The following is a 26,561-nucleotide window of genomic DNA, read 5'->3' as shown; positions in this document are numbered from 1 at the left end:
AAAAGGGGTAATATCAATAAAATGTAAAATCTATGAGTACTTAGACCCACTAATTCTTGTTCTAGAATTTGTTCTAAGGAAATCATGTTCCAAGATTCACATACTTAAAAAATTTTATTTACAGCATTAATAAAACCAACTATTTAGAAACAACCTAAATATTCACACACACAAAAATACTATTTAAATAGATCATAGTATAACCAGACAATAGGACAACAGAGTCCTATTAGCCTACCTAAAAGAATGGTGTGAATCTATATGCTTTAATGTGGAACTTCCTCCATGCTGTTTGGTTAAAAAAAAAAAAAAAAAAAAAGGCTTCCTGTAAACCTGCAAGTGTATGCAGTATGCGTGCAATGAATATGCAGATGGTACCAGCAAGATGCACAGAATGAACTTTACCAAATCAGTGATGCCTAGTGGCTCTTTCTGGATGGTGAGATTTTAGGTGATTTTTTGTCCTTCCTTTTTTTTTTTTATTATATACATTATTTGAAGTTTTACAATGAACATGTAATACCTTTAAAAATGGAAAACCAACTGTTTTTAAATATCAAAAGAAAGGGTACATAAATTTCCTGTAGAAAAAGCAGGGCTAGGGACACCTGGGTGGCTCAGTTGGTTAAGCCTCTGACTCTTATTTTCTGCTCAGGTCATGATTTCACATTTTGTGGGTTTGAGCTCTGTGGATGTGGGCTCTGTACTGACAGCTGAGCCTGCTTGGGATTATCTCTCTCCTTCTCTCTCTGCCTCTCCCCTCTCCCCCAATTGCTCTCTATCTCTCTCTCAAATAAATAAACACTTAAAAAAGAAAAGAAAAGAAAAGGAAAGAAAAGAAAAGAAAAAAAAAGAAAAGAAAAAAAAAGAAAAGAAAAGAAAAAGCAGGGCTAAACTAGAATAATGGCTGACTTTTAGAAGGAAAATATAGAGGAAAATGAAACCTGTCTGACAGCCTTACACAAGAAGCTTAGTCCTTCCCCAGTCCTGGAGAAGGCAGGAAGGACCAGTGGTTAGGAGCCTGTGTTCCAGGATCAGTCCTTGGGTTCAAATGTCAGTTCCATCATTTACCAGGTGAGCGACATAGCAAATCACTTAACCTCATGTGCATCAGTGTCCTCATTTATAAAATTAGGGACAGATAGCATTTGCCTCTAAGATTGTTGTGAGGATTAAGGACTACAGTAAATGAAAAACACTTATACAATGCCTGTCACATAATCAATGTTCACTAAACATTAGCTCTTATGAAAACCAGCTTCAGCCAATTGTAGCCTAAGTGAGTTAAGTTACCCAGAATGAAGAGCTAATGAATAGTTAAGGAGAGGAAGAAGACACTGGACAATCAGGCAAAGAAATCCACAAAAGTAGACATACAAATATCTAGACTCCGCAGCACAAACATTAAGGGTATGGGCTGTGCAGTTTCAGGCAGGTGACTTAACCTCACAAGTCTTAATTGCTCATTCTGCAGAATGGGGATCACATACGGAAGGCCATTTTAAGGATTAAATGTCAAGTGCTAACATAGTGCTTGGCTATAATAAGTTTTTAATACATATTTGCTATGATTAATAATTATTATTGGGACATATGGGTGGCTCAGTCGGTTAAACGTCAAGCTTCAGCTCAGGTCATGATCTCACAGTTCATGAGTTTAAGCCCCACAGCGGGCTCTGTGTTGACAGGTCAGAGCCTGGAGCCTGCTTTGAATTCTGTGTCTCCCTTTCTCTCCACCCATTCCCTGCTCTGTCTCTCTCTCTCAAAAATAAACAAACATTAAAAAAAATTGTAATAATTATGATCAACTATGAGATTAAATAGTGAGCTCCCTGTCATTATAGGTAACCAGGTAGGCTTACTTGCTGCATGCAAGGATGATGCAGAGAGGACTTAGTCATGGAATAAAGGGATGGACTACTGAATTTTTCCAGACCTAAAAATTCTGCAGTCATTGAAACATGAAACTGATTACAAAAGTGGAGTTGCTTGGGACTGTCATACTGAGTGAGGTGGGAACCCATCACCAGCAGGGCTATCTTCCCAGAGAGTAGTGTGGTGTTGCAGCTCCCAGAAGCCAGCCCTGCTTTTCAGATAGGCAAGGTAAGTGTGAGGTAATTCCCCCAAACACTGTCCATTCTCTGTCCCAAGAGTGGTTCTACCTGCTCTGAAAAAGCTGTGGATAGTGGTTCTGGCACTCACAACAAGGAAACCTGGCTGCAGATGAAGAGGACAGTATTCATAGCAACAGCTAACCCATACTGACTGCTTACTGTAGGCCTAGCTTTGTCCTGAGAGATTTGCATAAATGCCTCATTGACTTCTCTCATCAAACTCCTGCATCTGTGTCTATGCTGTGAGCATCACCTGCATTTTAACAGATGAAAAAAAAAAAAAAAAATGAGGCTCAGACAGGATAAGTATTACCCCAAACCCTTTAGCCAGGAAGGGACAGGGGTTTTAACTCAGGTCTAAGGTATATTCAGAATGTGAAGAGTCATTGTAGGGCCTCAGGCCAACTCATTAGCATTACAGATGGATCCTATTCCCTTTCAGATCTGCCACTCATTGGCTCCAGCCCCACAGGCTTAGTTGGTCTTTCTCAAGGTAGTTGGGAGGCTGGAAAGCCAAAATTGCCATGGGCATTATCTAATAATTCTTGACTGGACACCACAGACAGAATACTCAATCAAAGATACCCAAATACTTAGCACATTTATTTTCCTTTAAAATCCTTTAGTCAACCCAGGCAACATTCAAATTTGTCTCATCCCAGTGCTGTGGGATCCACTGGACTTAGAGAAAACAGATTTTCTTTGCCATGGCCAGGCCAGGGGACAGCTCCCTGCACCTCTCCAGACCTGCACAGGCCTTCAAACTCTGTTCTCAAATCACAGATATAACCTGCCTTACAGACCAGGAAGACCCCAAGGGGGCAACTTCAAAACCTCATGGGTAAGAGCACAGGCCTTGGAATTGTGAACTCCCAGGCTCACATCTCAGCTGCTTCACTGAGCACTTGCCCTCTCTGAACCTCAGTTTCCTCCTCAGTCCAACAGGGGTTCCAACACTTATAGATTTGTTTTAAGGATTAAGTGAGATGATGCAATATTGGAGAGGCAATGGAGTGTAGAGGTGATGAGCACAGACTAAGTTCAGACGCTGCTATCATTAGCTGTGTGTCCTTGGGCAAGTTACTTAAACTTTCTGAGCCTCAGCTTCAGCTGTAAAATGGGGAAAATGAGAGTATCCACCTCTCTAGGGTAGGGAATTGAAAAGTTATATCTTGTAAAGTGCTTAAAACAGCACCTGGTAGGGATGCCTGGGTGGCTCAGTCGGTTAAGCGTCCGACTTCGACTCAGGTCATGATCTCACAGTTCATGGGTTCAAGCCCTGTGTCAGGCTCTGTGCTGACAGCTCAGAGCTTGGAGTCTGCTTCAAATTCTGCGTCTCCCTCTCTCTCTGACTGTCCCCTGCTTGCACTCCATCTCTCAAAAATAAATAAACATTAAAAAAAAACCACACAGCATCTGGCATATTAGTAAGCACTTAGTAAATGCTAGCTATTATGATTAATACATGCAAAGACCTCAGTATGGTAAAAGTAAGTGTTCAATAAATGGTAAATGTTTTTACTACAAAGTACACCTTCCATGGATAATTTTATGCACATTTATCTTCTGGAAAGCAATTGAAAAATGAAGACATTAGGGGAAAATCTTGTCCTTAAGTAAATGTTACAGTCAAAGCAGAGAAGACTCAGCACCCTGTTGCACTGGCAGGATGCCCTAGGACCTCCGTACTATGCCCAGGCCTCCTTTGCTTCCAGGGGATCCTTTACTTAGCCATTCACTCTTTTAACAAATGCTCATTATACACCCAAAGTGAGCCTAGAATCAGGCTGGAAATATCCATGCAGTTAAAAAAAAAAAAAAAAAAAAGGCTCCATCCCCAGCCATCCTGGAGTCTACAGGTTAGTGAGGAAGACATACCTAAATACATGCAGACACAAATGGTTCTTTTAGGACAGCTGCAGTTTGTGTTGTGAAGGATGTGCTGAGAAGGTATAATGGGTCTTGCTGTGGTCTAGCACTGAAGGTGTATATGAGGGAGGAGTCCTTGGAAAGGCTCCCAGAGGAAGTGGCACGTAAGCTGGGACTGCAAAGATGAATAGGAGCTGGCTGACGGGTGCCTGGGAGTGAGTGGGAGGAGGAAATGGTCCAGGCAGACAGGCATTTTGTTCCCAGGCTTTGTGGCCACAAGGTGGTTGCCGCACCAGGGGACTGGAAAGAGGGGTGGTGCAGCTGACTTACTCCTAGAGCACCCACTCAAAAGCACTAGGTGAGGATGCTGGGATTGGGAGAGAAACCCAGGTCTGAACTTCATTCTCAGTTACAACTATTCTCTCTTCCCTTTCAGATGCTCCTTGCTGGCTGGCAGGACTGCCAGGCCTCAGACCCCTGCCCCCAGGCCCAGTGAGCTCAGTTCTCACTCAAATTCCCAGAGGCTGCAGACGTGGCTCACTTTGCCTACATGTGAACTTCAGCCAAGACACTCCGACAGGGTCTCTGCCCTCTGAATGCCCTCGGATGCCTCAATCCTGTCATGGTCACACAGCACTGAGTTTTGTGACAAAAAGGGAAACAGCATGAAAGAAAACAATGGCCCCAAAGGAGGAACTTGTGATTGACACAAATGGGGATGTTCCCTTAGGGGCACCATGTATCATCAAAGAAGCCAGCCCCCAGGTCACTGATTTCCCTGTCTGCTTACATGCTATGGAAAGAAGACGTGTTTAAGTTTCCTATAGTTTTACAGTGGAAACTGATGCTCCGGGAAAGGAAGCTGTATGTTCCAGACGTAGCAGGTTTCTTTTGGAATTCACACATTGGGAGTCTGGCGCTATCCCCTAAATGGTACTTTTGTTGTCTTTTTGTTCAAGACAGCAAGCTTCTTCCAGGATCAGAACCGCCTGCCAGCCTCTCTTGATAAACAGCCCACCAGCTCTCTTGGTAGATCAGATGTTTAATGATTAGCCTAACTCATTGTTTATCTAAGTGGCAATTACCACCGCAATGAAATAGTATTTTAACTGCAGGGGGAGCATTACGGCTAGTTCTCAAGTAGAATCTACTGTCTGGGAATGGCCAACAGAGCTTCCCATACACAGAGGAGAGGACCACTTCATCCTGGCTGGCAGATCTCCATGCCTGAGATGCCATCATTAGATGCTGCTCCAAAGACCTAAGGAAATGTGCCCCGGAGAAGTGTACGGTCCCAATCCTCTCAACTGAGGCTCAATGGCCCAGCAAAATATGAAAGTGCGGCCTGTGCTTCTAAAGCGTAACAGCCTAGAGTCAGTGGAGTTTGTGAAGGAACCCCACCACCGCAGGAGCAAATCTCAACAGGTTCGATTCAAGGAAGATGGGACCAGTAAGACTCCACCTGGCCTAGCTGAGGCTGATGTCCAGACTTCTGAGGACCCAGGTGCGATGGGCAAGACTCAAGCCTCCAGGCACCATCACCTTCCCACCTACTCACTCTCCTTCCCCAGGTCCCAGAAGGCAGGGGGCTTTCGGAACATTGCGATCCAAACCTCCCCCAGTCTCAGGAAGCATTTCCCAGTTTTCAAAAGGAAGAGACTCACAGCCAGCAAGTCCCTGGTAGAAATGCCAACAGCATCCCAAAGTGCCATCCAGGTCAACGGCAACCTCTCTGAACAGGACATTGTGTCCTCTGACCTTGCCTACTTAAGATTGGCTCAGCATCTTGAGGATGGGCCTCGAAGGGTCAAAGTGTCTCATCCATTTCCTCCTAGAATGTCCAAGGTGCAAAGCAATGGGCCTATTAGCATATGCTTGGAAGCAGGGGCTTGGAGGGCCTCAGAGAAAGCAACTGCTGCCATTCAGGTCCCCGATGATATTTACCACAGTCCTACCTGGGCAGCTAGAAAGTCCACTTTCAGCCCAGACAGGTCAGGTGATATAAGCAACTCCATACATCCTTTGGTTGACATATGTCCAGGTGATGGGAGAACAGTGCCACTATCAGATTCAGAAAGATCCCCTTCCTGCTTAAATGCCACCAGCGATGCCAGCCACATGCCAGGCACAGGGAAACTTAAACCCGAATTGCTTTTGCCCAAAGACAACTCTGATGACAAAGACCTTGGACCATTGTCATCTCGGTCAAAGGAAACATGTGTTCCCTCACCTCCACGGACTCACCGCTCCCCCTCACCAGGCTCCCACAGCCAGCCAGCCCATCCAGGAGGGGCTTCAGACTATTCTTCATCGAGCAACAATCACCAGGATCTGCTGTCACTCAAAACTAACAGTGTGTCAAAATCTGTCCCCATGTGTCAGGAGCAGATGGCAAAGAACCCCACCCAGTCAGACACCCAGGACTTTCCAAATTGTTCAGGAAACAGTCACCTCCCAGCTCCTCTTCCAAGGAGGGAGACCACACTGCAGAGCAGCAGAGAGACTGGTGGGATTAATCCAATTCACCTGGCACGGGGGGAGCTCTGTGATCTCCAAGGCAGGCTGCAGTCCGTGGAGGAATCTCTGCATTCGAACCAAGAGAAAATTAAAGTCCTTTTGAATGTAATCCAAGACTTGGAGAAAGCTCGAGCTCTCACAGAAGGGTAAGGTGATTTTTTTTTTTTTTTTATATTGAAAACTACTGGGCTAAGTCATTTGCCAAGACAAGGGCAGAGAGAGAGCATTGGTTTCTGTTAAAAATGTCTCCAAAGTTTTTGAGGTTCTATGGTTTCCCCAAGTCATTACCAATGGCCTCTCTTTGTTGCAGACGGGTTTCATTAATTTCTAGGCTTTGGTGGATTTCCATTGCTATTTGTTTTTGTTTCCAGATATCAACAGACTGAAGAAAGGGGGGGCAATGAAACAACAGGGTCAAAAATTATTTTCATAAAGAGAGGGGGCCAGTTAATGATGGGAGAAAATGACAGCACACAGGTACCCCCCCCCCACACACACACACCCCCATCCTCTTAGCAAGTTGCTGTATTTGCACAGGATTTTAGTTATTTGTGTTTGTTACAAAGGACCTGAGGGTACTGTTGACCTTCCCTTCCACAAACCACTCTGATGGATCCAGCCAGCCCATCACTGATCTGCTAGGTAGGACCTCAAATGAGATCACAATTCTGCAAAGAGGAAAGAAGTCACAAAATGCTTTCCTGGGTGACTCAGCACCAGTCTGGGGAGGGGGAAGCCAGTCGTTTAAGTGTGGAATGCTTGTCCTTTGAAAAAGTTCTCCCTAAAGAGTGAGTAGAAGGAATGGCCAAAGCTAATGAGCAAAAGGGTAGAAGAGAGAAGTAATTAACTGGCATTTGCTGATATGAATTAGAATCAACATTGCCTTATAAGAGGGAAGCGATGCAGTGATACGGAAAAATGCACTGAATGACATGGTCAGAAGTTTTAATAATCTCACCTCTTCTACTCATTTGCAAAGTCCCTCAGTTTCCCTTCCTATGGAGTGGGGGTAAGAGTAACTGACTCATCTCATGGGCTTATTGTCAGCATAAAGAAAACCTAAAATATGAAAGTGCTTAAACATTTATAAAGCCCTCCAGAAATGTGAGATCCTAGTATCATGGGTTTCTTGTTTCTTTATTTGTCATGCAACTCCAGAACACTGCTACCCAAGAGAGGGGCAGTGCTATGCTGTAGGAAACAAGTAGCTAGAATGTGTGCATCCCATGGGGCTTTTGCCCACAGATTTATCCAGAAAATGCTCTATCTTGCAGGCGCAACTTTTATCGAACTGGCCAAGATCTCAACAATTGCAGTACCTGCCAGAATACAGCGTGCATCATATACAGGTACCTGGCCACAACTGAGGCCTGCTCTGTAGAGCACAGAAGCTGTGGGGGCTGCAGAACAAACACCCTTGTAAACTCTCCTAGACATGTAAGGTCAAGTGAGAGGCAAAGACAGGAGGCCTTGGAATGCCTGAAAATTTTAAAGAACAAGGTGTTTAATTAGGAAATGTTAACATCTGGTTCCAAGACAGACATTGCTTTGTGTCCTTACAATAAGATCTGTGAGCAAATCCTTTTAATCACCCTACATTTATTGCACACTAAGTATAGGCACCAACTAAGCTCCACATGTATATTTGCAACTCATTTCACAATTGCACCTTGTGAGGCAGGTGTTAACATCCTCAGGGAAGTTGAGCCATTTGACCCAGCTTGCATTAAACATTTTCAGAGAACAGAACGGGTCAGACTCAGGACTCAAGTCCAGATCTTTCTGATGACAAGCCCTATGATCTCAATTATTCCACCACGCTGCCCCTTCCTCACAGTAGCAGTCACCTGCCAAACATGCACTATGTGTCAAGAATCGAGCTAAGCACTTTGTGTTCATTACTAAGTACATCATTTCCTTCTGGCAGAGGGTAAGGTTGCTGCAATAAAGTAGATTTTTATAAGCGGCTGATGGGAAAAATCATATAGTGATAAGTACACTAAACTTGAAGTCAAAATCTCCAAGTTTGATGCCTGCTAAATTACCTAGGGCTCAGTTGCCTCACCTGTGGAGTGGGAACAATTATCCCTATTAAGTGTTGCCAAGAGGAGCAAATAAGATCAGATAAGTGAAAGTCTTTTGTAACTGCAAACTTCTGTACAAATCCAAGGGCTTATTACTGTTATTACTAGAAAGATCAATGCCCCTTTAGCTGGAAGTCCACTTTTGGTGGCACAGTAGAAAAGTGGTCAAAAGCAGTCATTTCAGTTGATGGCATCTAATTTTGTTTGACTAAAGCATACAGTTTTGCTCTATTACTTTTTCTATCTTGGAGGAGAAAAGCAGCAAGAGCCTGAGCAAATTGAAGCCCAAATTGTGTTGCCAGTGTCTTTTTAAAATCTCTCATTCTCTTTAGCAGAATCCTGAGACTTTGTCCTAACAAGGGATTGGGGGTAGGCAGAGGGGTGCTGGAACAGGAAGTCAGGAGCCTCCTACACTTAGACGGGGTCTTGGGCATTTTCTAAGTGCACCTTATATCCCCCCGTCTTAAGCAAATTTTCTAATCACTAGGACAAAAATTATCAAATGTCTAGGGGAACCTGGGTGGCTCAGTTGGTTAAGCTTCCCACTCTTGATTTTGGCTCAAGTCATGATCTTACAGTTTGTGAGTTTGAACCTCACCTCTGACTCTGTGCTGTCAGGGCTTGGGATTCTTTCTCTCTCCCTCTCTCTCTGCCCCTCCCCAACTTGTTCTCTCTCTCTCTCTCTCTCAAAATAAAAATATATTTTTACATAAACATAAAAAATTATTAATTGTCTATACATTTAGGAAGGGCAAAAAACGATTCATCATAAACAAGAAGAATTATTTTTAACTAACCTCCATTTAAATTTTGGATGATCTCTTTTTTTTTTTTTTTTTTCAGCAGCAGATGATGTATTTTCTACTATCTTAAGATGACTTTTTATTTAGCTCTGTAAGTGAAAAGGACAAGTGGTTATTTCCCAATCTACTGTGAGCTTCATGGCCTGGCCTTGGGCAAATCATTTCTGGCCTCTGAGTTTCTTCATCTGAAAAATGAGGGCCTTTAATTAGATGGTCCCTATGGTTCCTTTCAGTTCTGACATTCTGATATTTTATGCTAAATTGAAAGTGGCAATATTTGACTAAACTATGACCTTCCAACAAGTCTGAGAATGTTTGCATTTTTCTGGTACTTACTTCAAACATCCCAAGCAAACATTCTAAATTAAGTGACACCCCTGGATGGGTTAGCAAATCGTCACACCCACATCCCTTTCCAGTTTTTCAAGAACAGCTATTGTATGTATCCAACCCTTATTACCATTCAAAAGCAGACTGCTCTCCCAGACATTATCTACAGCCTTGTATCTAAGCCATTGCAGAACGGGCAATTAATTTGATGAAAGCAAAGAGATCAGAACAACATCCCCGTCAGGGTAACAGTGGGAAGATGAGAGTTGTCAATTTTTTTTTTTAACATTTCAAATGACTTCAAACCTTGTGTTGTGCCCTGGAAAGTCAAATCTTACAAACTAATGAATAAGTGATGTGAAATATTCATCCTCAGGCCTTGTTAAGCTGCAGTCTCTCTCCTTGGTGATGGATGGGCCCAGTGCACATCACTGTACATAAAGTACATGGGCGTGTGATGAGTTGCCTGCTGGGTCTTCTATGGAGATGTTGCTGCTAAGTTAACAACATAAGGTTTTCCAAGTGGCCCCATCAGCCAAAGGCTATGGCTCTGCTACATGTGAGGTCATCAGTTCTATCCCATTCATTCTCCCTGCTCTACAAGCCTTCTGGGTGCCCCCACCCCATGTCTCCTTGGCTTTCTTCTTACTGTGGATCATTCTGGCAGACCCTACCTCACCAAGGAGAATAGCACTAACACCAATGCCTACAGAATCCATGAATAGCTCTCAGGGGCTCTCAGGGGCTTCTATACAGCCGGCAGAATGGACTCTTTGTTAATGTGACTGCCATAGGTACCAAGGCAAGAGTGTGGGAATTGCCTCTAGATGTCTCAAGCTGGTTACAGGCTGTTTAGTCCCCAGTCACTCTCCTCACCTCTCCTTAGTATTAATCCTAGGACAAGTTACTCAAAGGATTGGGTGAATGCCCATGTGGTATCTAATGTGGTTCCAACATTAGACAACATTGAATTACCTGGTGAGAAGTTTGTCCTTTTTTCAAATTTATTTCGATCCTTCTGCTTATCTAGGTGGGGGGGTGGGGTGGAATCTGAATTTGGTACTAGAATATCTTCAAAGCCTTTCTAATGCTTGCTTATCACATGCCTTTGCCAAGACAGAGCAGCTCTCAGGTTCATAGCCATAGGCAAGCAATAGTATCCGGCCAGAAGGTAATCATTTTACATGTTTTACTTAAGTTTTTAACTTTGAAAACTAGTCCCCCCTATATATCCATTGCAAGTGATACAGGTCTCCATTTTCAAAAGTGATATTACTTGTTTTGTATAAATGTTCAAGTTTAAAAGTGAATTGATTTAGAGAGGGAAAAAAAAAACAAGTAAATAATTGTGCAGATGGCGTGGGGAGTTTCACAAAGACCTTAGAGGTGGTACATAAAGGATGAAGTTTGGGAAATGCTGTCCTAAGGGATAAGCTCCCTTCCCTTTTCTCAAGGGTCTGGGGTCCCTCCATGCCATATTCCTCTTCCTGTTCTCTGCTTTTCTAGCACTTCATCTTCACATCCACGGCCACGGACACTCTAAAAATAATCACACAGCCTCTTCGGAGGTCTTTGGCTACACCGATCATGCATTTATTTTCTGTACGTAGATCCCAGGAAAACAGCTGCTTGGTTTAAGTTGTAAAATGTCTCAAATGTTTTAAGGAAAAGAATAGGAAGTCTTTCTCAGAAAAAAAAATTCTCCTCCCATCTAAGTGTGTTGCTTAGGAAATGGAAGCAAAGTTCAGGCTACACATTTACCATTTGAAACGGCTGAAGGAATGAGGTTGGCTACATAGGGTTTGAAAGGTGCTAGAGAGCAGAGAGCAGCAGAAAATCTGCAGTTTGCGAGAAAGTTGACCTGGACGGCTGTCTCCTGCCTCCTCTGCTCATCCTCAGCCTCTTTTCATGGCTTTCACTATGCTCATGGGTCCAAAGTTTATTTCTGTGACACTACCCTTCCCTACCTTTCCATGAGCTTGCTCTTTCCCCTTCTCTCCCTCTCTCTGTCTCTCTCTCTCTCTCTGTGTACCTATGAATATTTCCATATTCATATCCCAAAACCACCTCAGATTCACCATTTATCAAAACACACTCCTTATTTTCTCGTACAAAATTAATTCTCTTCCTGTTTTTTAGTTTGTTCAACACCATTGACCATGGCTCCATAAACTATAGTCCCCACCGCCTCACTCTTCTCCCTCACAACAAATATCAAATAGGCTACCAATTCTACTTGCTAAATCCATCCCCTTTAGCTTCAGCCCCTCTGTCTCTGGTCAAGGCCCTTATCACCTGTCACTTGAATGCCACCTCATCTTGTTGCCATCAGTCTCTTTTGCCCCATCCCAAGTAATCCTCCACATAGATTGCTAAATTACCTAAAAAGTAAAACCTTAACATGTCACTCCCCTGCTAAACAATCTTGCCGTGGTTCCTGCTGTTGCATTTAGCTAATTTTTCAAGGCCCTTTGAATGTGATACTAACCTTCTCATCTGCTGGGTCTCCTATTTCTCCCCAGTCACAAGGAACTGGGCTAGCTTCAAATACTGTGTGTTCTATCACATGTTGGTGCTTTTGCATAAGTCCCCTCATTTCCTGGAATGTCTTTTCCACCCTGCTTTGTCTGGGAATTTCCTCATGTTGTTCCTCTGGATAACCTTACATTCCTTCCTATGGAGGATCCCCATGACATGCATGTCCCTCTGCTATACCATTTATCCTATTGCATTGTAATGTAGTGTTGATGAGTTTCTTTCCTTCAGTAAATGGCTAATATCTCAAAGTTGTGGGACAGTGTCTAATTCATAGTTGTCACTCAGTAGATACTTGTCAAAAAAGGGAACACTATATTGACTGGGGCAAAGATAAAAAGCAGTGGTGGGATTGAGACAGTTATTTAGATTGTCCAAAAGTAAAGCCATTATTACCATTTGTGTGTGCCCCACCCTTAGTTAATTAATGAAATGTTCTTATTAGGGAAGGAAGGCTTCTATGCAGCAGGTCCTCAGTAGATAATTTTGAACTGAATCATACAACTGAATGTAATACAGAGATTGTCAATTTTCAAATACCTAGAGTGCTACATACTCTCAACAAGATGGAACCTAATCAAATCTTCTTTTGATGACTCAGAGAGCTTGTTGCAATTTCACAGGACATTGAGATCCTCGTTCATCATGGCCATCCAATATTACTGCCCAGTACACTTCTGTACTGGCTGTGGTAAAAAAGGCAAAGTTTGATTTGTGGCAAACCACAAACTCCCTCCATGCTCCAGTATCTCCCTTCTCTGGTATCTGATCTGCCCCCAATGATGTCTTTGGAAGAGGAGATTAAGACATTAGAGATCTGTGGTCTTTCTTGGTAAAGTATCAAAACCCAATGTGGTGAGCAGAGTAATGGCCCCACAAGATATTCACATTCTAATTCCTGGGCACTGTCAATATATTACCTCACATGGCAAAATGAACTTTGCGATGTGATTAAGGATCCTGGGATGGGATGAGTGTCCTGGATCATCCAGGTGGGCCCAATTAAATCATAAGGATCTCTATAAAGGGAAGAGAGAAACAGGGGATACAGAGTCAGAGGAGATACGCAATGGAAGCAGAAGGTGAAGAGAGGTATCACAAGCAAAGACTGTGGACAGCCTCTGAAAGGTGGAAAAAGCAAGGGACAGAACTTCTCACAGAGCCTCCAGAAGGAACAGAGATTTGCTGACACCATGACTTAGAGTTCTGGGGACTTCTGATCTCCAGAACTCTGAGAGTACCACTGGTGTTGTTTGTCACCACACATGTGTGGTGATTTGTTTCAGCAGCAATAATAATACAACCAGATTAAACCCTTATGATTAACAAACTACTCACATCTAATTGGAAGTCAGTTTATTTGACTTTTTTTTTTTTTTTTTGGATGATTTTTACAACTATGACAGCTAGCTGAGGGCAGGGATCTGTTGGAAAGAAAATCAGGGGAAAGAAATAAGAAGTTTCTATTATTACTTGTCATTATAAATACCTTTTGTTCTCACCTGTAATCCTCACAACCATGTGAGACAGATAAAAACACTCCCATTTTGTAGATGAAGTAACTGAAGTTCAGGTACTTGCACAGTACTCAGATTATACAAGTGGGAACAGGTGAGTGAGGCACTCTCACATTTACTCTGAAGCTAGTAATGACAAGATTGGGATGCTGTTCTAGGACCTGCTGGCTAGATTCCACAGCATGCTACCTTCAGAGTCAGACCTATTTGAGGAGTGTCAGCAGAGCATTACATGACTAAGTTCTCCTCAGCCAAGGGCATCGTGAGGGCTTGAGTTGAAGACGCAGGCCTTCAATAGTGTTCTCAAAGGGTGATCGTGGACTACCTGTATGGCAGTCTCCTGGGTATATGTGAATACTGGTCGCTGGCCTTCACCCCCAACCTGCTGGAGAAGAGGGGTGGGGTGGAGGTTGGGAGTCTGGTTACAGCAAGCTTCCTGGGAAGGTCGGATCCATTATAGCTTCAGAGACATTCAATCAGGGTCTTGAAAAGAGTGGGTGGCAGTTTATTTACTAGGCACTTTTGTGACAAACAGCTTACATGTCTATGAATAGAAAATTCTTGCTAATAAAATAGCCGAGTAAGTAGTTTTTGTCTTAAATACATCATTAGAAAGATGACTTTCCCTTCTAATTACAGGTTTAGGTGGTCATACACAGACCTAAATAGGGGGTGCAGGTGAGGGTGGACACAATGGGAAAGGAAGAGAAGGTCAGGGAGCTTGCTCACAGAGTAAGTGGAACTTTTGAGGCCTCCTGTTTCCAATGAAAAGGGAAAATGAGTCTCTGTCAGTCCATTTTGAGGTCCAGGCTTGCCTTATGCATTACTTAGGGTATTCATTTGTAGTCACTCCTTCCTGCTACATCTCCCAGCTCCTCGGACCTCATCTGAGATCAGAAATGAAATGGCAATCCTTGCCCACATTCCTCTTCCAATTAAGGTTAAGACCAATTAAAGCCCAATTCTGCTGCCAAGCCAAGAGCGCAAATGCTAGGAACTATCCTCTGGTGAGTCCTGGAGGAGCAGTCACAAACACTAGGTGGGGTGGGTATGCAAAGTGCTGCCCAGCACCACCACCCCCTGTTCAGGAGAGGGCTATAGTCACCCCATGCTCGTGAGCCAGGTAATATGCATGACACCGAATGCCAGAAGCCTCCACCACCATTTCCTCAAGCTCCACAGACCACAGGCTGCATTTTCACCATTATTGATTCCTCCACTGTTATAACTCCTTCTGGACCAGACAGAGATGTTAAGGATATGCAAAGGGAGATTTACAGCAAGCGCCTCTCTGTGTACCCGGCAACCAGCTTCCTCATTCCCGGTGTCTCTCCCTTACAGTTTTGATATTCAGAGCTCATTAGAAGGTGCCTCTCTGGAACGCAGGCCAAAGTCTTACAGCTGTGTGCCCTGCAGGACAAGCCAGGCCAGGCCTGCACCTTACCAAGGAAAGAGGCTCTGGAGAACTACGTAAGCCAACTAGGGGTCAGCAGCCCTGAGCGTCTTCCTTGCATTTCCATCTGAGGTGATGCTTTCTGGCCACAGGGTCTTGGCCTGCCACTTAAAGCTATTGCCTGACCAGAGAAAAAGGCCTTAGTTTATTAGAAATGTGATATGCACCCAGGCCTGTGGGTTTAGTAACCGACTTTCCACTTAAATTATTTAGTATTTTTCCTTTTGTCTGCCTCTGATGCTCTCCCAGTGTGGAGCTGGGTGAACTGTGAGAGCTTTCTCTGCCTTCCAGCCACAGTCCTCCCTCTGGCCAGCAATGAAGTCCACAATGAAAAATAATTATAAATTACACAGCATATCTGTTCTTTCTGGTAACCACAGATGCACTTGCAGCCCTCACCACATTTCAGTCCAGACTGAGCAGCATTTATTGCAAACAATGGAATGGGAACATTACAGCAATATCATCCAGTATCCCCCAAACAACTGCCCCAAACATGGTTCAAGCTATCTCTTTAGGAAACAGACATAGAGTTTGGGGTACAGGTGGAAATTTCTCTGAGCCCTGGCAGGTTGATCCCCAAGACATTTGCCCCTAGCCTCTGTTTCTCTCAGTAGCTTTATCCCTTTCTTCTCTGTAGAATGCAAGGAGAAAGTATGATTTATTGCATTGGCAATTTATCTGAAATAAAAATTAAACCCTATTTTAATGCATTAATAGCTAAAGAGGCTGAAACATGCCATAAATATAAAATCAATCAAGTTGAGAATTTCACAGGAATAACAAATGGATGGCTGCTGGCACGGAGGCCACGGTTGACCACAGAATGACCCAATCTTTATTTCTCTGTCAAGTTAATGTAACAATCATTACCATTTGTTGAACCAGGCATGGTGCCAGGCGCTTTGCTAAACACTGGACATGTATCATCTCACTTCAGACTCCCAACAAACAACCCTAAAATGTGGGTATGGATATTGTCACTCGGCAGATGAGGACACTAAGACTCAGAGGGGCTGCATGAAGACTTGTCCAAGATTCAGTGGAGCCAGAGCTCAAACCAATCCTGCATTCAGGAGATTTTCCTGCCCCTCTTACCTTTTGACCTTGCATAATCAGTGAATATATGTTAAAGTTCTCTGACATGGCCTGCCCTTTCTGAAGGCCTAACCTGAAGGCCTTCTTGACACAGAGCCACAGAACACAGAGCACAGATCTCTTTCATAGACAGTGATCAGCAGTGAAGACTTCTACAGCTTGGTTCTGCTTATCTATGTACCAAGGAGAGCAACTGCGATTCTCTGAGGATTTGTCAGCAGACAGATGCCCTAGGAGAAGAGGTGCACTTGCCAACTTAACATGGATGCAAGTTGTGAAGCTTGAAATTACACCCTATAAATAATGAGAAAACTAGCCGTTAGAAGAAAGTTTTAGGAACAAAATCCCTTCTATGCTGGGGTGGGGAGGGTATTGGGAGGGAGAAAACAAACTAAAGCCCCTACTTTCCCAGACTGTAATTCTTCCCCAGAGACACTTTCCAAAGCAGCATGGCTTATCCAAGTGGATAGGAACCAAACTATCCTCACTGATTCCATTGATTCTTACAGCTAATTCTTTAAAAAAGAAAGTGACAGGAAGTCAATAAATCTGTGGTTCACTTGGGTTCCATGGCAAGAAGGGCCACAGAAGCTCTCTGATGCACAGAGATGATGAAGAGATGGAGAGGGGTTTGGAAGATGTTTTATCTTCAGGAAGATGCTGTGGATCATTAATTTCTCAGCCAACTTGCCTGGAGTGTATGGTTTATGGAAGTGGCTTATCATCTTTTCTCTTTATAAAAGAGCAAGACTCACCTAAGAAGGAAGTGCACAAAGCCTACCGCAGGCCTCAGCAGCCTACAGTAGACCCAAGATTGCAGAGCCCCTATATTGCCTTGAGTAAGCTGCCTCCTAAGGGGGTTCCCATCTTCTCTGGGAATGCAGTGTCACAGTCAGAACTGCTCTGCAATCTAGAAACATTATTACAGAGGCACCTGGGTGGCTCAGTCAGTTTAGCATCCAACTCTTGACTTCAGCTCAGGTCATGATCCCAGGGTTGTGGGACTGAGCCCTGTGTCAGGCTCTACACTAGAAGGGGAGCCTGCTTAAGATTCTCTCTTTTCTTCTCTCCCTCTTCCCCTCTCGCCCACTTGTACTCTCTCTCTCCCTCTCTTTCTCTCTCAAATTAAAAAAGAAGAAGAAGTAGAAGAAGAAGAAGAAGAAGAAGAAGAAGAAGAAGAAGAAGAAACACTATTACAAGGTGTATTGGTCAACTGGGTCATAAAGTGCCCTTCATGCAGCCCAGCCCCAGGTTAGGTCTGGTGTCACAGGGGGCGGTGAGGTCATTAAGGTGCACCAGGCCTTGGTCACCACACCTCACCACCCCTACCCCATACATATTGGGCAACTAGAATCTCACACAGATAGAGACTATTATGTTCTTTCAGTGCAATATATCTTAGAATACAAGCTTTGGAGCTAGACAAAGGAGGCTCAAATCCTGGCTCTATCACTGACCAGTGCATGCTCTTGGCAGAATATTTAACCTCTCCTTGGCTCAGTTTCCTTGTTTGTAAAATGAAGTTAATTGAGAAATACATGAGACATGTAAGAATTACTGAACTTGTAGTATAGTATCAACAATACGGATTACTACCAGTTCTTCTCTTTCTACCCCCTTCCTCTCCCTCCACTTCCTCCTCCTCCCTGCCTTCCTACTTCTCATTATTGTTATTATTATTCACTTAAATACTACATGTCCTCACCTAATGCGGTACAGGTCCTCTCATTCTTTCTTCTTCTTAGAATAAGACCCCCAGTAATAGACAAGCCCCAGGCTAAAACATTTGACCCCTCTTTAGGAAAAACAAAGGACTAGGAATCAGGAGACCAGGCTTATATTCTGATCATAATTCATGGTATGACTTCCCTTTGCCAACCCCTTTTGTCAGTTAAATGGGGACAACAATCTTCCCATATTTCTGGGCTATTGTAAGGGTAAAATAAAAACACAGATTTGAAATGTTTGCGGTTTGAAAGTGCTATATAAAAGTAAGAGGTTTCCACTGTTTGTTTCTATATAAACTTTTATCTCCTTTTGGCTCACCCAACTTTAGTTTGCCTAGCCAAGATACTACATCCAGAAACCAGCTCTATTGTTTGCTTATATATTTATGTATTTATTCTCTTTTTGCTTCTCACTATTTCTTCTTCTAGACAAGCCATGACTTAGGCTTCTCGCTGCTTCCAATTACCTAGAAAAACATCCTTCTACTTTTCACCTAGCATGATAGCTGAAGCATTGATCTGTCAGTTAGATTAGTGAGGTGCCCTCAAGAGGAAAACCTGAAAGCTCTCTTCCATTTCTACTTTACACACAGCTCACTTTCTAAATCCAATGTGGTGCCATGCACAGTCATCTTGGGTAGGAAGGGCTTTAAGGCTCCCCAGTGAACTCCTCAGTGCCTCCACCCCTGAACCAGGTGTTAGGTATTCCACACATCTTCAAAGGACTAACCTCACAGACCTTGAATACTCTGGACTATCTCAATGGCTCCAGGCCTGAATCCCATACTGTAACAATTTCTTGACCACCGTTTGGCCCAAACTGTGAGCCAGAGCTCTACACAAGCTAGGCACTCAACATTTCTCTCCTCCATATGGAATATGAATGGCAGAAGATGATAAGAGTGGCAGGGTAGGGAAATTAAGAGGAAGAAAAGAAGCAGAGGTGAGGCTGGAGAAGTTACTGGTGTTCTATGTCAATACCAACCTACAAAGAACCCTCTGATAAGACTTTACTTGAATTCTTACCAAGTAGGCAGCTTACTTCCCTTTTCAAGAGGTTGCCAACTTGGTGTGGATTGGATAAGTAGGAAGTTAAGGGGTATCTCCTCTTCTCTACTCAGCCTCAAAATGAAAACAGATGAGAGAGGGCACTGCCCCTGCCTATTTATAAGGCAGCTGCTACCAAAACAAAATATACTCCCTCTCCTCCCCTCCAAACTAAACAGTAGTTTGTCAAACGGATGGATAAGAAGAAAAGTGACAATTTTCCTTTATGTTAATAAATTGCTTTGGCTGAAAACACATTAATCAATTTCTTTCCAAAGCATACATGCTTCCCTACACTATGCTATTTCCCTGGCCTTGAAAAAGAAAGTCACTTTCAATCCCCTTTAAATTGTCAAGACCAGTGGGGACAGTTGCAGGAGCGGGGTTGGGGAGCCCTAATGATTATAATGGAACCCTGTGGTGTTTCCATAGAAACATAAAGAGTGTGTTCTTCCCCGAATGTATACCGAGGGGAGGAGTGAAGAATGATGTTGCCGACAAGGTGTACAATTACTGAAGAGCTAAAGGTGTGAGTGAGGAGGTAAGGCATTCAGTCCCTAAGATAGGGAGACAAAAGACTTATTGAAGAGTGGAGTGGGCAGAGACCATATCCTACATGAGGACATTTCATCTGTTATTTTGTCCCATCTGCACAACTACCCAGTGAGGTAGCTTTATAATCTCCTCTTTCAACTGAATCTCAGAAAGAGTAGCAGCTTGCCCAAGGTCACCCAGCCAGTAAGTGGTATAGCCTCAGTTCAAACCCAGGAGTGTTCTACTCAAGAGCCCCTGTTCTCTTCTCTATATTGTGCTGAACTTTAAATTGTGATGAGGAGACTGAGTTTACATTGTCTCCTGGCTCTTCTCTCCCCAGGCATGTCAATTCTATACACAGTCTGGAATCACCCAGAGCATTATGTTTTCTAATTGATATTAGGACACTACTGTGAGTCTTGGCAAACTCAGGTGATTTGCTGTTGTTGTCATTTGTTTGTTTGAATTATGAAGTCAGAGAAATGTTACAGATGAAAAGAAGGAGGTCAGTTTATGTGTATGTTCGTATCATTTGGTAGACATATATGGATGAACAGTTGGCAAGTAGGGGTAGTGGGGATAAATGTAAAGCATATTTGTAAAGCAACTGTTAGTTTAATCATATACCTCAAATACTGGGATGTAAGATCCACTAGAGCAGTAACCACATCTGTCTGTCTTACTATTATCCCTGCAACTGAGCACAGTGTCAGGCCCAGAGCAGGATACACTGGCTGACCAGCTGGTTGGCTGGCTGGATGAATGGATGGTAGGTAGGATGGATGGATGGGCAGATGTATGAATGGATGGATAGACACATGGATGAGTGGTTGGATACATGGATGGTTGGCTGTCTGGCTGACTGGATAGATGGGTGAAATATCCTATACCAGAAAGCACAAGAAATTCCTGGAACGAGCAGGGAGTACCCACTTTCTTGGGCTCTATCTGGTGCTCTAAGATTAAGGTCATTTTTGTGCCTTTGGGGGAAGGATAGGGATATTTCAGGAGGTAGGAGAACTGTGAATGTGGATGTTCCCTACCTGTGAACTAGTGCTAGAGGGGGTAAGAATCAGAGTTTGCAACATACTGCTTTACCAGCTTTCCTTGAAGCAGTGCAGAGGTTGCTGAACAACTCTTCCCCAGCCCCCAAATCCATCTCTTTAAGTTTCCACAAGGGAGAGTGAGGTGCAGGTAGTGCAGACAAAAATTCACCCCAGGCCCAGAGACAAAGAGGAGTACAATGCTGATACTGCATCCTGGAAGGAAAGCCTCACTGTTTGAGTCTGTGGATGCCTCTGCTCACTGACCTAGCGAATCCTGGGCTGTGACTAAAATGCCCCTAATAGCTCTTGATGTTGGCTAGCATTTACTGAGGACAAAGAGCCACTGGACTACCAGCACGAGGAGGCCAGAAATAATGTTTATCTACCATTCCTTCCCTAGCACCTAGCATAGGCCCTGGCACATGGGTGATACTCAATAAATATTTGTTGAATGACTGAATGAAAACTTGATGCCTTGCTCTGAGCTGAACTTCTTAAATTTCACTGAAATCTTATGAGTAGATATCATGTTTATTTTGCATATGAAGACACTACTGCTTAAAAATAAGAAATGACTTCCCCAAGATCTCACAGCTAATCAGTTGTGGAGCTTTGCTTTGGAAAATACAGCCATTATGTAGGTCATCCATCCAGGAGTATATCTTTATAGAGGGCACCAGGGAGAAATGGAAAAAGAAAGGATGACACCAAGGAAAAGAAAATCTGGGCGAAGCTTATCAAAACTACAGAAATGAAATAATCAGAAACACCTTCCCAATACTCCCTAAGCACTGACACCCCATCCGTCTGGCTACAAAACATGCCATCTGGCTCTTCTGACTCTTTAGCTTCTTCCATCTCAGAATGCCCATTTGGGGACTTCATTAGTCATGCATGACAACCATGATTTGCCTTTCCAGCAGCGCTTAGTCTGATCCTGGGTCTCTAAGAGGTGATATGGGATAGTAGACCAGGACCAAGTATCCTTTTAATGACAGCTCTTTTTCATCCCTTGCTGGTTAGAAAGGCTTTGGACAGTCATGTCACATTGCAAACCAATGTGGGGTCTTTCGTCTTCAATATGAAACATTTCATTTCCCTTCATGCTAAGCAAGGAGAATGTACTGTTTCCATGACTCTGCATTTCCTCCCCTTTCCACACTCCTACACTGGTTACTCATCTTGGGCCATCTGAGGCCTCTAGAATGAAACCAGGTAAAAATACAGCTAAAAGCTTAAGAGCCTTCTTATAAGGATCTCAGCACTGGAAACTCCTCCATAAGTAAATCCCCGAGGGAGGAAAGTGGACAATTAAGGGCAGAGGGAGCCCCTGCACAGCCTTCAGGGACATCTGCAGGATTCATTCTTTCTGGCCTGCCTCTCCAGCTTCTGGGAAAACTGAGTCCGAGTTATGAGTCAAGCTGACAAACCCTAACACACCTGCAGGCCTGATTCTCAAGCCCTCAAGGACACAGGATGTGTGAGTACCCACTATGAGCAAGCCAGAACTTCTGTACTCCCAGGCATCTGACTCTCTCAGCCTCTGGGAACCCTGGTCCCCAAATGCATCATGTTTAGCTCACAGACCTGTGTACAAATAATACAATGGAGTCTGTACATTAACAACTCCAAAACATACAAATAGAATAGCAAAGAAAAAAATGAAGATTAGGAAATGCCCAGTGAAGTATTTAAATATGTCTACATTGAGGAATATTACGTGGTGAATGTATATGGAAAGCTCTCTGAGACACATTGTTAAGTTGAGAAGCAAGGCAAAGAGCAAGACATAATGTATTAGTGGCAATAGTCGCAATGGTGACTCATAGAAGCTACCAAATATGGAAGCCTTACTACATGCCAGGTACTGCCCTAAACACTTCCTTTGTATTCTTTCACTTGGTTAATATACATATTAATTGCAAAGAAAGCCTTTGGAATAGTTGCTATTATTGTGTCCATTTTACTGATGAGGATACTGAGTGGTTAGTTCTTTTGTATCTTCCCCTGTATTATTTAAATCTTTTATAATGAGGCAGCTTTCATGCAAAATGTGTAAAAATAATTAGCAATTAGGGGCATTAAATAAATGTGAGAGAGATTGTAGCAATATTTACTGAACACCTACTATCAGGCTGTCATATTACATGTCTCATCCTCAAAAGGAAGGCATTACAGGTTCCAATTCAACCAGTGAGGAACTAGTGGTTGAAAGGGGTGGCACAGTTTTCCCAAGGTCAGCAGGTACCTAAGCATCTGGAACTTGATCTCAAAGCCTATGCTCTTCCATGTCAGTTAGATATTTGGTGATTCTAAATCAATAAGTGCTGATTTGAATTTACTTTCCTTCCTTCTCCTCTGTGTTTTTCAGTGTAGAATATGATTTTCGACAGCAGGAAGGCAGGTTCCATGAAGTTCTACAGAGTCTGGAGGAAGCAGAACCAGTTGAGGAGGCATCTCCCCCACCAAAGTCCCCAGCAGAGCCTCCAGTCCCTGAGAAACAGGACTTAAGGAGGAAAACCAAGAAAGTGAAGAAGAAATGCTTCTGGTGGATCTGAGCTTGTTGGGTCCATTCCCTTTGTCCTCCCCAAGTACCTCCCCAAGGTGGGGAAACCACTGCCCTCAGGCCTTCTCTACTTCTTAGCACAGGCCCCAGGTGGTGAGCCATTCAACTTGCAAAATGGGAAAGACTCGGGGCTGGTTTAGCTGCTACTGGACACCTGACCACTAATCTCACCTAAATGAGTGACACTTGCTGAGGACTTTATGGATACTAGAGTGACCACTGGCCTAGTTCCCTGTCACACATGACCAGTTCACATCCTTGTTTGAGAGCCTAGGTTCCTACCATGGGCAAAAACCCCATCACATCTTCTAAAACCTCCATGATGCTAAACACTTCCTTCCCATCCTGAGTTCATCATCCCAAAAGAAAAAAAAAAAATGTTGCGCACAACAGGAAAATAGAGGAATGTTATAATCAGATACCCTGGGGTGGGGGGTGGGGGCCGGGGGGGCAACTAGAAACATAAACTGGCAGTTTTCTAAGATATTGGCATACATAAGTACAACAGAAGCGGGTAGGGCATAAAAATGCAAGATCACTTCATGGATTGGGTAATTTTCATTTTTAGTTAGCCCTTAGATCCCATGGGACCCAGATCCCATGTCATCTCATGCTATGTGAGCTTTACAGTCTGTGGCAGAGTAAAGTTATGGCAGGATACAAGGAACTTGTTGGTATGGCCATCCTGTAATTATAGCCGCTGCAGGGCCTGCCTTAAACCATTGTGATTCTCAGCTTGGGGCCTCAGACCTGTTGGCAAATGGGTGGGACCTGGTTTGGGCTTGAACTCGAAGGTTCCACAGTTACTGTCCCTGCAATATTTAAGACCATGAGATCCAGCAGCCTGTCTGTCCGTTTCATCTCACCAGTAACATCAGACTAAGATAAAAACACAACACTGGTTCTTGTTCATTCATCCCAGCAACAGCCTTGTAGATAGGTCCCAAAGTATATTAATCTACACAATTTCCCTTTGTGATGACCAGGTGATGGTCACCTGATTGAAGAAGCAGCAGGACTGGGGATGAGGATATATTTTCTTCCATTTTAGTATTAAAGACCTTTCCTTCCCAAAGTCTGAATTCTTTTGAAGTCTGACTCATTCTTTTGGCAAGATCCTCATACATGTGGGTCCAGTCAAACTTGCATGGCTGAACAAACTACTATAATGTAATTAATTGCTACATACTCTTGGGGATAAGGGGTAGGTTGGAAAGGCTCGAATTCCTTTGCATTAAATTCTCTAGCAGCCTGTGGTTGCATTGATGCTGCTTAGAAAAGGGATCCTAAAGCTCCACAGGCATTCAATGAAGAAGGCATTTTATAATCCCCTTTGCTGAAGATCAGGTCTCTGAGTTAGAGTCTTTGCGGAGTGCACGTGGGATGTACGTACCCCACTGCAAATTGAGACTCACTGAACAAACCACTCCGACAGCTTCACCTTTCCCTGTCACCGTGCTGCAGTGCACAAAGCTATTTCGGTGAGAGTGAGAGGGAAATTTGGCAAAGAGTCTCAGCTTGCACTATTTAAGTCTTGGAATGTCATTCAAGATGTTCTCATTCTGTTTCTAGTGTAATGTTTAAACCCACAAAATGAGACCGGAATACATAACACTAAGTTGGAATTAAGATAAATACACTTGTCATACTTAAGAAGTCACATTTCAATAAGATATGCTACCACTGGCTAAAAGCCACAGATCTTTCTGTATCCACACAATCAACTCTCAGTTGGCCCCAACAGTGGAAAAGAACAGCACAGAAGATAATCCAATAAGACAAAATCATTTGGGATGTCTTATGTAATTTTATCTCATAGTAGAGCTTCCATCTTAATTTGCTTTGCTTACACCAATTTTCAAATTAATTTATATTCTTGGGTAGCATGCTGGGATGAAAATAATCCTGTTCCCGGAATTAAGAGACCCAGGCAACAGAACAGTCTATAACACTAACCTTCAGCAAATTGCTTAAATTTTCAGGGCCTGGTTGTCCATTCTTGAACGGAGATGTAAACACCTACTCTACCTACTTTGTAAGCTCTGTGCACATTCCAACATCAAAATGAGCAGAACGACCCAGAGCTGAGTTGGATCATTTGCCAAAGTTACCCTGGAACGATGAAGAGGTGTCTGAGGTAACTCACATAAAAGGATAATCCAACTCTTGAATGATGAATCTCACCTTGTCATACACTTGTATTGAGTGAGGGGCCTGAGATAAAGCCTCAACTGAATTAAATGAAACTGGGGTTGGAAAATTTTGACATTTTGAGAAAAAACAAACAAACAAACAACAACAAAAAAAAATGAGGCTATATAATTCTATACCAAAGCACAACATAGCACTGCTCAGGCCACCAGCCTGAAACCAGAAAGGTCTCTTCTGAATACTGGACATTTAAAATAGTTAGGAGGGAAATGGATTCAGTAAACACCTTCCTGCTACACAAAAATGGTCATCTCCATGTTTTGAAGAACATACAGATACGTATGCCAAACCTCTATCTATACTCGTCTACCATGTGAAATCACTTCTTTGTAAAATATGATGTAACATCTACCATGCTATTCTACAGAAATGCTGTACTTGAGGTTATATGGTTTTATGGAGAGATATTAATTTGGCAAAAATTACTTTTGTAAAATTGAAGGGAAAGAGACTAACATATCAACTTAAGTTGCAGGAGTTTGTGTAGCTGCTTTCTCTGTAGTTAAAAAAATAGGTACTCACTATACTTGGAACTTCATGCCAGCTCATCTGTAGAGAGCACCTTCTTCAAGACTGTGTACCAATGTAAGGTTTTGTAAATTTCTAAACTGTTTTAAATGGGATATTATCTTTTGCAATAAACTTACGTATTTTTCCTAGGTTTTAAGACTCCATTACTAGCTTGGGTTGATTTGGCTTATAAATTTAAACTTAAGAAGGATGCCTCAACGGTCCTAGGGACAGGGATATTTTTCATTATAATTGCTTCTAATTGTGTTCCAGGAAAACGGATAAACAAAGAACACATTTACAATTTAGTGCCGCAATGATCACATGAAGCCCCACATGTCCTGAGAGTGAAGGAGGCAGTTTAAATCAATGGAATAGTTCCTAGCTTCATTTAGATGGATATACTTTCATATTTTTATCATTATTGTGCCCATACACCTGAACTATAATTTATGCAACTTAAAAAAATTTTTTTTAATAATTTTCTTTCTTCCTTAAAAGTTCCCTAAAAGGCAACTCTATATTACCACCATAAGGAAACCAATATGATGCTCCAAAAATAGAAGATGAAATCAAAATACTTTTATTAAACTCTTGCTA

At 43.0% G+C, this 26,561-nt stretch overlaps 1 protein-coding gene across 5 annotated transcripts in view; it reads right to left on the bottom strand.

Annotated features, from left to right (window-relative positions):
- Window positions 1-26,561, bottom strand: part of DOCK2 (dedicator of cytokinesis 2) — a 418,519-nt gene that overhangs the window by 192,829 nt on the left and 199,129 nt on the right. For 3 of the 5 annotated variants that reach the window (XR_009610788.3, XM_060634987.3, XM_060634988.3), the window contains exon 28: window positions 6,510-6,566. The exons of the other annotated variants lie outside the window; for them this stretch is intronic. Coding sequence is in view for 2 of the 3 variants with exons in the window: in XM_060634987.3 (XP_060490970.1) it covers window positions 6,510-6,566 (57 nt within the window). In the remaining variant the exon portion in view is untranslated. The remainder of the gene's footprint in view (window positions 1-6,509; window positions 6,567-26,561) is intronic. 5 annotated transcript variants of the gene reach the window in all.

Source organism: Panthera onca, chromosome A1 (assembly GCF_046562875.1).
Source record: "Panthera onca isolate mPanOnc1 chromosome A1, mPanOnc1 haplotype 2, whole genome shotgun sequence".
NCBI classification, from domain to species: Eukaryota; Metazoa; Chordata; class Mammalia; order Carnivora; family Felidae; genus Panthera; species Panthera onca.
The sequence above is the reverse complement of the archived record's forward strand: the minus strand, read 5'-3'. Positions and strand labels throughout refer to the sequence as shown.